The sequence below is a fragment of the Leptosomus discolor genome, chromosome 1, assembly GCF_034619465.1.
Source record: "Leptosomus discolor isolate bLepDis1 chromosome 1, bLepDis1.hap2, whole genome shotgun sequence".
Classification (NCBI taxonomy): domain Eukaryota; kingdom Metazoa; phylum Chordata; class Aves; order Leptosomiformes; family Leptosomidae; genus Leptosomus; species Leptosomus discolor.
This window is the reverse complement of record NC_141391.1, coordinates 7085201-7099900: the sequence shown is the minus strand read 5'-3', so window position 1 is coordinate 7099900 and position 14700 is coordinate 7085201. Positions and strand designations below refer to the sequence as shown.

The following is a 14700-nucleotide window of genomic DNA, read 5'->3' as shown; positions in this document are numbered from 1 at the left end:
AAGCTTCTTTTGCTAATTAATTTTTACAATAAATTTCTTCATTTCTTCAGAGAGTTTTGTTCTAGCCACCCACAATTCTGATTTATCTTTTTAAAGAATCTTATATAAAATGTCATGTAGAACTACAGTTTGTTTCTGGGTTTTACATTTAAAAAGAGGAAATGTCTTAAAAATAGTCATGACTATGGAAAATGTTTTAGAACAACTTTTAAAACTTGAAATTCATTTTGAGCCATAACAACAATGGAAATTTTTATACATTTCCTTCAGTTTTGAGTATTGTCTGGAGATTAGCAGTTTGCAGTTCATGCCCACTCTGTTTCTGTCTCACTGTTGAAAAACAGACCAATCATTGCTTGGTTCTGTGGGCTTTGTTTTTGTCTTTGAAGTACAAATGTGGTGGTAAGCAATTAATTTAGATCTTTAATTTAGTTAATAATAAGCTGGAGGCAGGCAGAGGCAGTGGTGACAAAGGAAGGTTTTCAATCCTTCCACTGGCTACAGAAGAAAAGCAAAGGTGTACAACCTTCTTCTATATATCTATTCCTCACACAGAGACTGTTTTTGTTGCTATCTCTGTGCTCGTGGGCTATGGAAAAGTTCAGCCCAATGTCAGTCACAGAAATATGAGAAGTCCTATTAAATTTTTTACACAGGATACAACCACTGGAGTGTTAAAAACCTTGCAAGTAGAGGAGATATATTCTCTTTTGGGGGTAATCGCAGATGCCAAGTATCAGGTAAAGTACACCAAGGATGAGAAAAAGAAAGTTTTTTACTTCTCCTTTGACAGATGGCAATTGAAAGGATGAAGAGGGATAACACTATATATATCACAAAATCACATCTTCCATATCCTAATCTAATTCCTTACTTAAGGCCATTTTTTCAATCTTATAAATCACTGCATGGCATTTCTCAGGCTTGAGACATCTCCTTCATTATATGTATTTTAATTCTTAATCTGTTAAATTACCTCTTGGTTTTTCTGCAGATTGTCATGGTCTGTAGCAGATGTTGTCTTCTCCCATTTCTCTACAACTTGATTTGCTGCTTCTATTTTTTGCTCATAGCTTTTCTGGGAATTTAGCAGTGTCACTTCATAAAACTCTTGAATATCTGTTTGTAAAAAGGAACAAGTAAAAGACATTATTCATGTTGGCTTTTGAAACCCTGGTGGTTTTCTTTGGCTGATATATACTCACACATTTTCATCATAATAAACACACATTACGTTTCTAGCAGAAAGCACCAAGATGCAAATTTGTTTTCTAAAATGCCAGTGAGATTCTTGAGATATATTCTCATTTTAAAGAGGTCTTTACAAAAAATTTCAAATAATTGAAGGAATAATATTTATAAGAAGAGATTCAAAGAACATGTTACATGCACATCTAACAATATAGGTAGAACAGACCCTTAAAGAGGGAGAAGTCACGGATCACTTTAACCAATAAACTAGAAATTTGCAGGTGTAAAATACCGTAAGAGAAGCCTCTTCTCAGACACCCATCCCAGGCACCTGAGCCACTCCGATCCCTATCTGCAGGCGCATTTGGCAAGTTTTTTAAGTGGGATGCACAACTTGAAGGAAGATTTTGTGGATTCATTACTTCAGTCTCTTGTCATTCAGAAGTGACTAGTTAATGTTTGGTTTCAACCAAGAGTGAGCAAAAAGTCAGGTCTTAATATCCTGTTCAGATGTTTCTATCACACTTCTTTCCATGGGGCATGAACAGATATAAAAGATGCAGCAGTGAAAACACTTTCACTGCAACCTGTGCATGTAATAACCTAAGGAGAGGAAAAAAAGTGTTTCCCTTCCTTGAGGCAAGAAGTTTTTAGTCAGATAGTCACATTCAGAGGGTGAGACATTGTCTAAAAGAGATATCTGACTCACCAAAGAAGAAAAAAAATCACATTATTTTAATTAAGAACAATGGACAGACTTTCTCCCGGATAAGAAAGAAAACCATTCCAGGGAGAAAGATTGCACCTACCTGGATACCCCTGGGACTTCAAAGGAGGGACTGTTCAGAAAAACTACCATGCTTTCAACAAGTGTCTCTCTAATGAGTGCTACCTAAGGCATAAAGAATGTGGGAAGGTATAACCCTAGAGAGGTAGATGTCAGGAAAGGCATGAAGGGGACAAAGAAACATTTCTGATATTAGGTGAAGAAATGATAGGATAAAATCAAGCTTATTGTACTTACACAATGTGTTTCATAAACATTTTTGACTGGGATTTATTTTCTATTTTGTGTGGAAAAGTTCTGTTTGCATGTAACATTAAATTAGACCTAATTAATAGTAGCCCCAAGGTAACCAGACAATCGGAAAACAATTCTTAATGGAAGCTGTGATAAATCTATACCTGACGGTATCAGAGGCACAAACACCCCAGGATGCTCCATCATGTCTAAAAATAGAGTATGTTCCCCACAAAAGCTTCTTCAACCAGAAGAAGAAAAATCGTCCAACATTAGCCATGGAGCCTGTCTGGCAAAGAGGAGAATATCAGGGTTGTGTCTGAACTTCAGAGGCAGTTGGGGATTTTGTCATACAGGGCTGGATCCCATGTCTGGGCCAGGAAGATATCAGTTCTAACTATAATAAATTACCTCCTGTGGAATTACCTCTGCATTTTCTGTTATATACTGTCCCAAATGACAGGAGATTGAACTAGATTGCATGTGACAAGCAGAACTGAAGGAGCAGGAGGAGGCCCAGAGAGGCATCCAGCAGAGGCACTCCCTGATTTTTGCATCTTTCAAGGGCCAGTCAAAAGCAGTGAACTGTGTCTGTGCTCATCTTCACACTAAGTCTTTGGCCATATCTCTACGAGCCGCATTTCCCTCTCTAGTAACAACTGAAATTGAACCTTTCTTCTAATTCCTTTTATAACTTTCCAACTCATTAGGTACCCTGTTTCTCATGTAAAATGGGAATAATTAATCAGAAATTTGGTAACATTAACAACTGTGATCTGTAGGAAGTAGATACTAACTTCTATTTCACAGATATATTTGTAAGAATTTATACTTCATATTGCTAAGAACATGTAATTCCACTATTAAAACTAGAATCTACTTTTAAAATTAATTAAAAGCTATAGGATAGAATCATCGAATCATTCAGATTGGAAAAGACCTTTGAGATCATTGAGTCCAACCATCAACCCTACTCCACCAAGTACACCCCTAGACTGTATCTCCAAGCACCACATCTAAAGGACCTTTAAACACATTAAGGGATGGTGACTCAACCACCTCCCTGGGCAGCCTATTCCAGTGTCTGAAATATTTCAATAAAAAATATTTTCTTAATGTCAAGCCTAAACCTACCCTGGTGCAGCTTGAGTCCATTCCCTCTTGTTCTATCACTAACTACCTGTGAGAAGAGACCAGCACCCACCTCTCTACAATGTCCTCTCAGGTAGTTGTAGAGAGCAATAAGGTCTCCCTTCATGGCAATGAGAATGGAATTTTCTCCATTCTTGATGTGGGGAATTTTTCATGGTCATTTTGAACACTCATTGTACAATGGCAAATGGTTGCAATGTATGGGTCGATGCCAGGTCAATTTGTATTGCAACTGCAAGTAAAACATATCAGGCTACTATGTAATTATCTCTAGATAAATACTTTGCAGAAATAATCTAGAAATTGCCCTCTGGCAGTGGCATTCAGCTGGCATAGCTGTCATTATCAGAGTATTAATTGAGTTGACGTTAGTCAGTCAAGGAACAGCAGAACAGTGCTTTCGCTCTGACTTTGAAGACTGCTTCACCCTCGTGATTTCATCAAAAATAATGTGTGAGCCACATTTGCATGTGTATGCATGTGTGCAAAATAAATATTAAACACTCAGTCTCTTTGTAAAGGTCCTTATCTATTCTGAGGAGGCCGTGGGTTGCTTTCACTAGAATGATCACTGGTGTGCAGAGAAGAGCATTGCAGTGTACTTATGCAGTTACAGAAGAAAGCACAGAGGATTCACTTAGTTGGTTGCTTTGTTATTCCATAAGCTAAAATTGCCATTTCTACGGAACAAGGGCAGCCAGCAACTTGCAGTCAATCAAGGTTAACAGAGAATAGGACCTGTAATTTGTTCTGAGCAAAACCTGCTCTATCGAGTTATCGCCATTCTGTGAGAGTTGCAACCATACGAGAGGGGAAAACGGCTGAATATTACTGAGGATGGGAAAAGAGGCACAAAGGAGGTGATGGGATCAAGCAGCTGTAGAGTCAAGCCTGGATCCAAGGTCATAAAAAGTAGTTATGAGAGAATAGTAATTGTTATGTAAAATGGCCAAAATACAGTCTGTCTCATAGAGGGGGTTTACTGGAAGATAATTCGACAAAGAGACTAAAATTTTACACAAATGAAATCTGTATTGAGCATTTCTTGGCACTCTATCCCCTCTCTTCCATGAAAACAAGTTCAGGTTTCTTTTAGAAATGGCAATATTACTATTGATGAACTGCATGACAGCAAAATACCTCTCCAGATTAACTGTTCAGATCGCTGTACCATGCCAAACATTTTGTTAAGCAATGAATTCACGTTGGTTAAAGTGTCAGTGAATCTCACTGGATTTTCAGTCCAACTGAATTTGTTTATTTACTTCTTAAGAGATTGCTGACTTTATTTAATAAACTCCACTTGCTCTTCCTTTAGCCTAGCCCAAATGTTTTGTCAGTTTTGCTGTATAAAGATAAATTGCACACAAGAAATTAAATATATTCTAACATGAAGTAATCCTAAAGATAGCACGATATATTTTTATTTTGGATAATTCTATTACTGGGGAAGTGGGAAAACAAATTTTCTCTACATCAGCATGGTAGATAACCCATCAGTATCACTTTATAAATGCCCATGGACTACGATGCATACCATACACCACTGCATCTGTGCTTTGCAGTCAGACTCCAAGGACCCACCCTCTCCTGTCTTACAGACCAAGAGTGAGCAGGGTCTAACCTTATAGATAAGCCAGGGAGCCCTTTCTCTTACTAAAGTTGGATCAAGTTCTCAGCGTGAAGTCTTGTTTTCTTTACTACCATTTAAAAAAAAATAAAATTAATTATTTAGGCTCAAATTAGAGTTGTGCTCACTCTTACCTCACTTTTTTTAAAAAGAAAATTTAAACAAAAATAATTTGGACAAAGAATAAGAAGTGGAGAAGACACTGTGTCCTATTCACATGGAAGAGCAACCTTTCTTTCAGACAGCAGCTACACAGAAGGAAAAAACCTGTGATCAGACCAAGCTGAACAGGCTGCATAACTCTGTCATTTTCCGACTTTTGAGTGGCTGGTGCTGCAGCCCTGTGACCATTATTCCAGTGCAGTTTCTGTTCCAATTTACATGCATTGCAATATTCATTCGTTATAGGAACACTTTACCACTTTCATAGCAAAGGGGTTAAATAACATGAAAAGGCAAAAATATTGAATAGCCTAAACTACTTTCTGTCTTCTGTGACCATGGGCTTTCACCAGCATTCTAATGAGGAAAAATAAGAAAAGCTATACAATTCCTCATTCATCTGTAAGCACTTCAGCACCAGAAAGATAGAAGTAAATTGAAGGGAATTCAGACAAAGACAAATGATTAAAGGTCTGAGACGACTAACTTCTGAGCAAAGATTAAAGGAAGAGAATAATAATAACATATACTTTCATACTTCCTTTCACTTCAAAGCAAAACAAACATTAAGAACCATATAGTGTCGGCTTAGAAGATTGCACAAGGCCTCAAAGAGAAGCAAACCAGCAGGGCTGAACTGGCCCACAAACGAGCACACCAGGTGTGTCCATCCCTTTGTGATCAATAACACACTTAGAGTGGCTTCAGAATCACCAGTGGATTTGGGACAACTTTATTCCATTTCAAAAAGCCCTCTTTGCAGGGAAGGGTGGATGCAGCCGCACGAGCAAATCTGGAACAATTCCCCGATGTGTTAGGAATTAGGCAGAAGCCACTCACCACTACAAGCTTTCTCCTTTATTCAAGATACTCACTTGTGTGATTTTAAAGTCAGAAGGGAAAGGTGGTCAGGATTTGGTCCTACTTATGCATCTTGGTGACCTCTCTACTACTGATCCATCATTAGCTGTGTAAATCAGCTAATCCAGCTGGTAGCCCTAAGGCTGGATGAAGTACATGACACAGCTTTGGCACCTGTATGATTTCCGCCTACACAGAGAAGCCTGGCAGGTACCAAATACATCTCAGTACTTTCACGCTCATTCAGAAATTTAGCCATCAAGGGACATGTGACCCAGTGCACCGAGCAGCTGGGATTACCCCAATATATCTCTTTAGCACCAGCTGACCTGTAGCTGCACTTCACACTTACCCAATGCACGCAAAGGGTTAGGAAGTGAGAATATCCAAAGAAGGGTTTTCCAAGGTAATAAGGTGCAAAATGCAGAAAGGTTAAACTTGCGCTGCTACAGGTTTACAATGCAGCTTTCAGTGAGGACAGATTTGCAGTGTACCGAACTCAGGATTCAGAAGATGGGGCATAAAGAAAACCAGAGCAGGAGTGGAGCAAACAATCCCTTGTACCTCTTTTGCATTTAAACAAATAAGGGGAGGAAGAGGAAAGTCTGTATTCCATTAACAAACAAGCTGATGCCAAGCTTTCTGATACCATCTATATTTTATAGAACACAAACAATTAAGCTTAAAAGGACAATCTTGTACATCGCTTAGCCTGAAGTTGTACTGCATGCGTCAGCAAATGCCGCCTCCCCAGTGACTTGACAGTACACGCGGCCACTTGTAAGAGAGCAGTGCAAACCATTCCACACACCAAACCTTATCCAAAGTCCACTGAACTTGCAGGCACCTACCCACCACAGCATGTTTTTACCTCCAGGAAGAAAGTACGCTGTGCTGATCGCTGTTCCAAAAGCTGTTACCTTCATCTGTGCTTAGCAATGACAGAGGATTTCCTTGTGACATACATCTTGCTACCACCCCTCTTCACTCTGTGCAGATGATGTCTGGAGATGATTTAGAAATGGCACCAACATTCTGGTATCTGCAGTAACTGTCTGTTGCTTCTGCAGATAGCTGTACATTTTTGCAATTAACCGTAACGTCATTAACAACATAGAATCCCATTACCCAAGAAATTAGTTCTCTATGCATCATATATCTGCAGACCCAAACTGGGAACTAGAACAAATATTCTGTAGGATAAAAATAAAAGGTTGGGTTTTTTTTTCTCCTCCTTCTAGAGGTCCTTAGCCATAGAACTCATTTTTCCTACACTGTGCCAGTGCCCTAACTTCCTTTGCGGTATAACTCCCATCTGTTTCTCCAGGGCATTCAGGGACAAGGTGGAATGGGGGTCTGAGGCAACACACAAACACAAGCTGTTTCCTTTCCGGGAAATTTGGGGCAGTTTTTTGTCTATGTGTAGGCTAGTGTCTGTTATGTACCTTTTAATATTGTGTAACCCAGCACAAATGGCTACTGTCTGGCAGAACGTTGCGAATCAAAATAAAGTCAATTGTTATAGGCTCTTGCTGCAAGTCCTTTTTTTAACTAAGGGAACATCACAGCTTATGTCTAAACGGCATCATTTATATCCTGGGGAGTAGATTGTGCTGGGTCAGCTTCAGCCATCTGGTGTGAATTATTAGGTAGGAGTAAGGAGGACTGTGCAGGATGTTGTTCAAGAAGGAAAACTGATTCGTGCAGTAGAAGTAGCAAGGAAGTGACCAGAGATCATACCAGCTTGCCAGTAAAGGGCTTTAAAGGCCCTGCCCATGGAAGCAGTCCAAAGAGGGGTTAATAACATACTTCACCAAACACAACTATGTTTCGTGGGTTTTTTTCAAGCAAAATGTCTCCATATTGAGTAAAATAGCCATTATAAGAGAGAGAAAATAGCAAGTAAGAGAAGAAAAAAACTTAAATTGAAATTGGGTGAGTTTTCAACTAAAGCAAGACTATGGCACAGACCTTATGTGAGAAATGGCAGATGTCAGTCATCAAGTGGTACGTAGCTTTACGGCATGGTGAGCTCAAACTTGCCCCCATTAGCATCCCTCAGTGCCGCAGCAGTCAAAAATGCCTTTCCCATTTCAGCCGTATCTCATCCCCAGGGCTCCACTCAAGTTTGCCTTGGTCTGCACTAATAAAGGTAGCTCTTCCTTTATTGTTGAAGCTCAAGGCTTATTTTCGCAATTGGCAGGGATAACCCCAAGATATGTCAAGTCTAAATGAAATTTAGGAGCTTTGTGGCAAGTTTTTCAAACGTAAGATTTTGGTGCATGAGAAACATAGATGCCAACCAACAAGAGTTAGCCCAGAAGGAGAGCATAGGTTCTCTGTTCCATGCAGGCAGTGAAATGGTGCACTGCAAGCCAGGGAGGCAGTCTTCTGCCAGATGCCTACAGTTGATAAATGTTGCTAAATCTATTAAAAGCAGCATACTCCAGTAGAACATGTACCAAAGTAGGCAGCAAGAAATATGAGTTTCTGTTATTAACCTGTCTTGAGTCTTGAGCTTCAGCAAATCCCTCCTATTTGGCCTAAATAACTTTTTGAAGTGCCTTCCAACTTGAATTACCCTACAATCCTATGATCTCTTGCACATCTAAGCTGCAAGCTCTCTGAGGCAGGAACCATTACTGAGCAGGTACATATCTGAGCAAAATTATATCTTTTTATCAAAAACGCTCTGAAACACTTTGTGTGCTGTAATAAATAACTAAATGATTACTAATTAATGACCCTTGCAATAGTTATTTAGATCTATGAAAAAAAATGGGTTTGAGTATTTCTGACTTTGCTGTACAATAGTATCATGATTGGGTTTGTAATATACCCAAAATACAATCAGAGCTCTCCCAAACTTCTTGGCTAGGAATATTTGTCTCAAAGGCAGCTGTCCAAAATCCAGGGAGAGTAAAATATTCAACATAGATTGCTGTGCACAGAGAAGACTAAATAATTGCTGCAGCCCTCTCTATGTGAGCGATGTTTATGTTAATAAGTGAAATCTAGAAACTGGTAAGTCAGACAGTAAAGTCAGTATTTAAGCCTGTTTAGTGATGATATTGAGTGTTTTACTACAGTTTTGCCTGTATATTCTATCCTTTCATTCATAAACAAACATCACAGGCTGAGTCTGAGCATCCGCCATTGACAATATGTTATGGTTAACATCTAATGTTGCTAATTGTGTTTCCAAAGAAAAGAAACTGTGAGACAGGTTCAATAATGCACAGAAACCCAGTCGACAGTGGGCACAGTAGATTAAATTATTAAATGCCTCACTCAGTTCTACTCATTCTGTTTCTGAAGCTTAAGCTGCAGAAAAGCAGAGCAGCAAATCCTGCAGTGAGGTTTCATTTTAAAGATGCCAGCCAGGGCTTGCAGATCAATGCACAATTTGCGAGGATCAGAGCAGGATCATGGGCACATGCCGGCTGCTTTGCACCTCTGGACAACCAGGCATATCACTGAACCTGTCCCAGAATTTTTTCTGACAGAAAACTATGTAAATAGAGAGAGCTGTTAATTTTACAAAGTGTTCAAAAGTGACAGCTAAGGACGCACTGAGAGGCCAAGGCAAGGTTTCCTGTGCTTCAGCACAGACCTTTCATAAAATGGCAGTTTCCTTTGAAAAATGATGGTTTGTATCAAGTTCTTTTCCTACAAGCTTTAATACAAACCTTCAGCTTTTTTCAGCATGGTGTATCGCTCTGCATGTCGGAGACTGTGAAAATTATTTACAGACAACAATAACACATACCTTTGGGAAGAGGCTTTATTCATTGAGTGGAGAGTTGGCTGCAAAGCCATTACCGGAGAGATTTCCCCTTGTTTCTGTGCAGCAGTTAACAGTTATTACTGTGCATTTCTGATCCTGTCGGGGCATCATGCAGCCCCACTGTGGGTCACAGAAGTTATGAGCAGACTTTCATCTGAATGGTTCCAACATGCACTTAAACAACTGTAATAGAGAGTTCAATACCAGAAAACTGTTGAGTTATATCATTTGTTTATTGTGTGATTTTGTTTGTTGCTCAAGCGCTCAAGATATATAGGGATAATTACGAAAATTTGTTAAAATTTGACTGTAAAATATGATATCAAAACTGCACGTATGTTTTAATCTCTGAGGCAAGATTAATAGGGGAAAAAAACATTATATATTTCCTCACCTTTTTTTTTTTTTTAATCTTGGAAAGGGACCAGCTGCAAAGCCAGTTTCCCACAGAATATGGAGGGAAATACTGTCTACGATACCAGAACCAGAAAAGGATGCATCATTCTGTAATCTTTTCTAAATCAGATTAGTTTTGTATAGGCTTTTCCACTGCAGCTATGCACAAATAGGTTGGGAGTAGGTAGGGTAAACAGAAGATCTAAGATTTAGAGGACATCTTGGGCCCTGCAGGCTTTGGGGAAGCTGCAGATACTCTGCAGCCCAGCCAGGGATGACCCCTATCAAACACCTCCCAGCAGGGCCCAGTTTGCTGAAACTCTAAAAACCAGAAAGATTTGGCTCCCCATCTTGCCCCCTCAGGTGTTTTGCTCCAATGCACTAGGCAGCACAAGCAGCTGGGGCTGTGTCGAAGGAAAGGAGTCAAATTATGGCATTTGACCAAATCTGCAGCCCCCAGGTGCCAGCCCAGGTTGATAGCCCTGGCCAGTGGCTTCACACATATCGTGTGCCAGCCGTTCCTCCAGGGAGAGCTGAAGGAGTTTTAGGGCAAGCATGGAAATCCAGGAGGGAATTAGGAACAGAGTGATTAAGTGGCCTCAGGATTAATCATAGCTGTTCACAGGTTCAACTCACTCTAACCCCTCCCATGCAATCCCTAAATTCTTCATATTTTCTGGTGAAAGTAGTTTGTTTTTAAAAAGAACTAAAGCATCAGCTTCTGAAAAGGAAAAGAGAAGGGGAGCATGGCGTGTACGTATACATATATACGTATGTATGTATGTGTGTATGTATGTCTCTTCTAATCAGACATGGCCATTGCCAGAGCAAAGAGATGGGTTTGTCCTTGCAGCAGAGTATTCAGACACACTGAATAATGGTAAATTGGTTTATTCTTGTGTAAGGCTTCGAGGTGTGGTCCGTTAGGAACCACAAGAGCAAGGAATCCAAATCAGACACACTTTCCCCAGGCAATGTAAGAGCATTTTTAGGAAAACCCCATGGCAATCTATAAGGAATTAGTAATAAGTGCTTCCTGGCCTTTTGTCTTCAACCTACAAAGAAGCATCTTCATACCCAACCCCTTTTGAACATCACTTTAAATATAAAGCTAAGACAAAGCATTAAAATACAACCTTCCTTCCCAGTTCTTTCACCTTCCAGAGCAACACTCTACCTCCTTTAATCTCTCCACTTCAAGGTCTCACCTAGGAACATCTTCCCCTCTGAATCTCTCTTACCCTTTCACTGCAAAAGCCTCACAGTCACCTTTTGCTGGATCAGCACATGCCTGCTTTGCCCAAGGCCCTGCTTTTTAGGGTGGCACCACCCTCTGTGCTCAATAACCAACTTTATTCTAATACCAAAGCACGCAACCCCAGTTTCTCCAGCGTGTTGTACCATATGCCCATCAGGTAATGTGAGAGGCACTAAGCTGCAACGCTGTCCTTGTTGTTGCTGCGGTGATTTGCAAAGGCAAACACACACGACTACAGGGCTGCAGTCTCCATCTTCATCTCCCACCCACACTCCTGATGCAGGTGGCTGCCTGCCTGTAGCCTGAAGGCTGCTTATTTCAGGTGACATTCCCATGAGCCAGGCTAAGCCAGGGCAATGAGCACACCAAAGGACCACGTCCATGCAGTGGGCAAACGCAGAGCATCGTATGAGCTGCAGGGGATGGAGGTTGGCTGTGTAAAGTTAGGTGCCTGAAACTCAAGAGGGTTGCCTCTTACTGCTCAGCTATATTTAATTCTGAACATATCAAGTATTTCAACGTTTGCACTTGAAAGAAAGCATGCAAAGAATAGGTGGGGAAGGAATAAAGTTCCAAATAATTTAAAACCAGCCTATCCCTTTGATATGTGCCTAAGCTGCAGAAATGCAAGAACACGTGTAGAAAACTGGGTTAACTATATTCCAAGTCTCACTTCAGCTGCCTCTTTCTTCCCCTCCATTTTACTAGTGGGAGGTGTAATGTAAGTGGTAAAAACAGGGAAATGAGAACTTCAGGCTGCGGATTCTATTTGTGGTTTTTCCACCGACTTGCTGTGTGACCTCAGGCAAATCAATCTCCCTGCACTTCAGCTTAACCTTCTGTAAAATTGAGATACGAATGCTTTGACTTACCCATAGGCTCACAGTGGGGTGTTACACAGCTTAATTAATTAATGTTTGTTAAACACTTCGAATGAATGTTTCTATACAAGTTCAAATTATTACAGATTGTACTTTTATAAACTCTGGCTTATGACTCTTGAACATATTTGTCACAATGTTTAGTGCAATCCTTAATATTGCTACTCTGATGTAATAAATTATACTTTAAATGAACCCTTTCAGTGGAGTGACTGTGACTTTAGTTGTCTACACTCAACATTTTCAGTCATTGCATTAATTGGTCTAACATTGTATTCAGGTTTCCATGAACAGCAAAAGACTTCATTGGTCATGCTTGAAATTGTTTCACTTCGTGTTCTCAATGGTTTAGCAACAGCTAAAAGATTTCATGTAATTCATTGACATTTGCTGGCATCCATCAGAAGAAGACATCTTGTTTCCCTTACACCAGTCCTTGCAGGTCTAGAATCTCTTTACCTGCTGTCATTATCTTCATTCTCACTTAATTGATTGGTTTATGGACTAAGTACAAGTTAACTTCACTAATTCAGGTTTTCACTCAGTATGAACTTATGTATTTATTCATGAATCATAGAATGGTTTGTGTTGGAAGGGACCTTTAAAGATCATCTAGTCCAACACCCCCCTGCCATGGGAAGGGACAAAAGAATTTTGCAAATTTTTTTCACTGACTCTTCAGGGAAGAAATTCTGTGATGTGTCCTGAAGAGGGCCTCTCACCCCCTAAAACTTACAGTAGGCATCAGGATAGCAGGAGGAAGTGTTTCACAAAAAAAATTATGTTCCCAGATTCACCATTTTATATACCAAGTTTGATCTTTAGCATGAGGAGATTCATATAATCACCATAATACAGTGCTTAATAACAAAATATAATTTTTCAAGACAAATCATTTGTAAAGATTTACTGCAGCATCTTTAAAAATATCTGCAGCAAAACTCCAGGGAGCAGAAAGGGATACGCTAGTTAAAAGGCATTATATAAATGCTAATGAAGGAAGTGACCCACAGCCCATGAATTAGCATGTCATACCCCAGTGTCTTATCACAGAAAACAAAGAAAAAACTGAGCACAGCTCCATATAATGGTGGGCTGCTGGCAGAGAAAGATTCCATCTTAACTTAAGGCATAGCAGGAGCTCAGAGCAACCATCTTAGACACAGAAATGCTAAAGCAAGCTGGCTTCGGAGAGGACTGACAAGTGTAACATTGTCAGCATCCTGACATTAAAACAACTGCAGAGTTAAATATAGGTTGCAAACTTTAGGGATTCCTATCAAGCTTTTCTATGAATTGAGATGTGTTCTGGAGATAAAGTAAGTTTGTCATATCTGCTGCAAAGGCTGGGCTGGGTATCATGGATGCTAACAGCTGGAGCAGCAGAGATTTGTTTGCACTCATATGTGATAAAGCCAGAGCGTTGGCAGATACGGCACAGGACTTACAGGGAGCTGTGCCTTTCTGGCAACGCAAATGAAGGTTGGGCAGTCAACTTAGGTGACACGAGACTCTTGAGTTAAATGGAGGGTAGAGGGTGAACCAGCTGTCTCTGGGAACGTCACTACTTCAGTTGCTCCGCCAATTGTGTTGACTCAACCTCTGTTCATGACAATGGGAGCTGAGACAGTGCATGTGTTAACAGCTAAAGGCAGGTGTCCTAACCTGGAACTACACCTCAATCTGAGTATCCTTCATATTAGAAGGCAATACTGAAAACCCAAGTGGACTCCAGGGATTTTGATGGCATTTCTTTCCTTGCAGGAAGAACCTGTTCTTGGGCAAAGGTCTGGTGGCTGTGCTTGCATTATCTTTCATATTTTTATTGGTTTGTTTTCTCTGTTAGTAGGTGAAGATTTAGGACCAATTTCAGTGTTGTAGGTCTTCTCTTTCCATACTTTTGCAGTAATTTGCTTTAAAAGAACCTGCATTGTTAATCAGCCTTCTGAAAACATCAACGTCTCAGCAAAGATGGTTGGACAAAATTAATTTTTCAAGGTATATTTCAAAACAGTTTTTGCAGACAACTTCTGAATGAATGATCTGAAGTCACAGTTGGAGTCTGAAGACAGTACAGAAAGACAGTGCGTATAAACCTACAGAATTATGCTGCAAATATTTTTTGTGTTAAAAAGATCTTAAATTGAGGAGTGGAACAGGAAAAAAACACACATAAAACCAGAAAGACAATGCTCTTTGCTTGAGTGTTTTTTCTAGTACAATGCAAATTTTGATACAAAAAATACTTTTTCCCCTAAAATAAACAAAGCAGACAGATATCAGGGAAGCAGAGCCTTGACAGTGATTCTGCTACTAGCTCACTATATTCCCCTTGGTAAGTCACTCAACGTGTTATAAGCA

At 39.9% G+C, this 14700-nt stretch overlaps 1 protein-coding gene across 4 annotated transcripts in view; it reads right to left on the bottom strand.

Moving 5' to 3' along the window:
* Positions 1 to 14700, bottom strand: part of DLG2 (discs large MAGUK scaffold protein 2) — a 1022965-nt gene that overhangs the window by 916469 nt on the left and 91796 nt on the right. For all 4 annotated transcript variants that reach the window (XM_086481686.1, XM_086481690.1, XM_086481691.1 and 1 more), the window contains exon 2: positions 977 to 1119. In XM_086481686.1, the coding sequence (XP_086337812.1) occupies positions 977 to 1119 (143 nt within the window). The remainder of the gene's footprint in view (positions 1 to 976; positions 1120 to 14700) is intronic.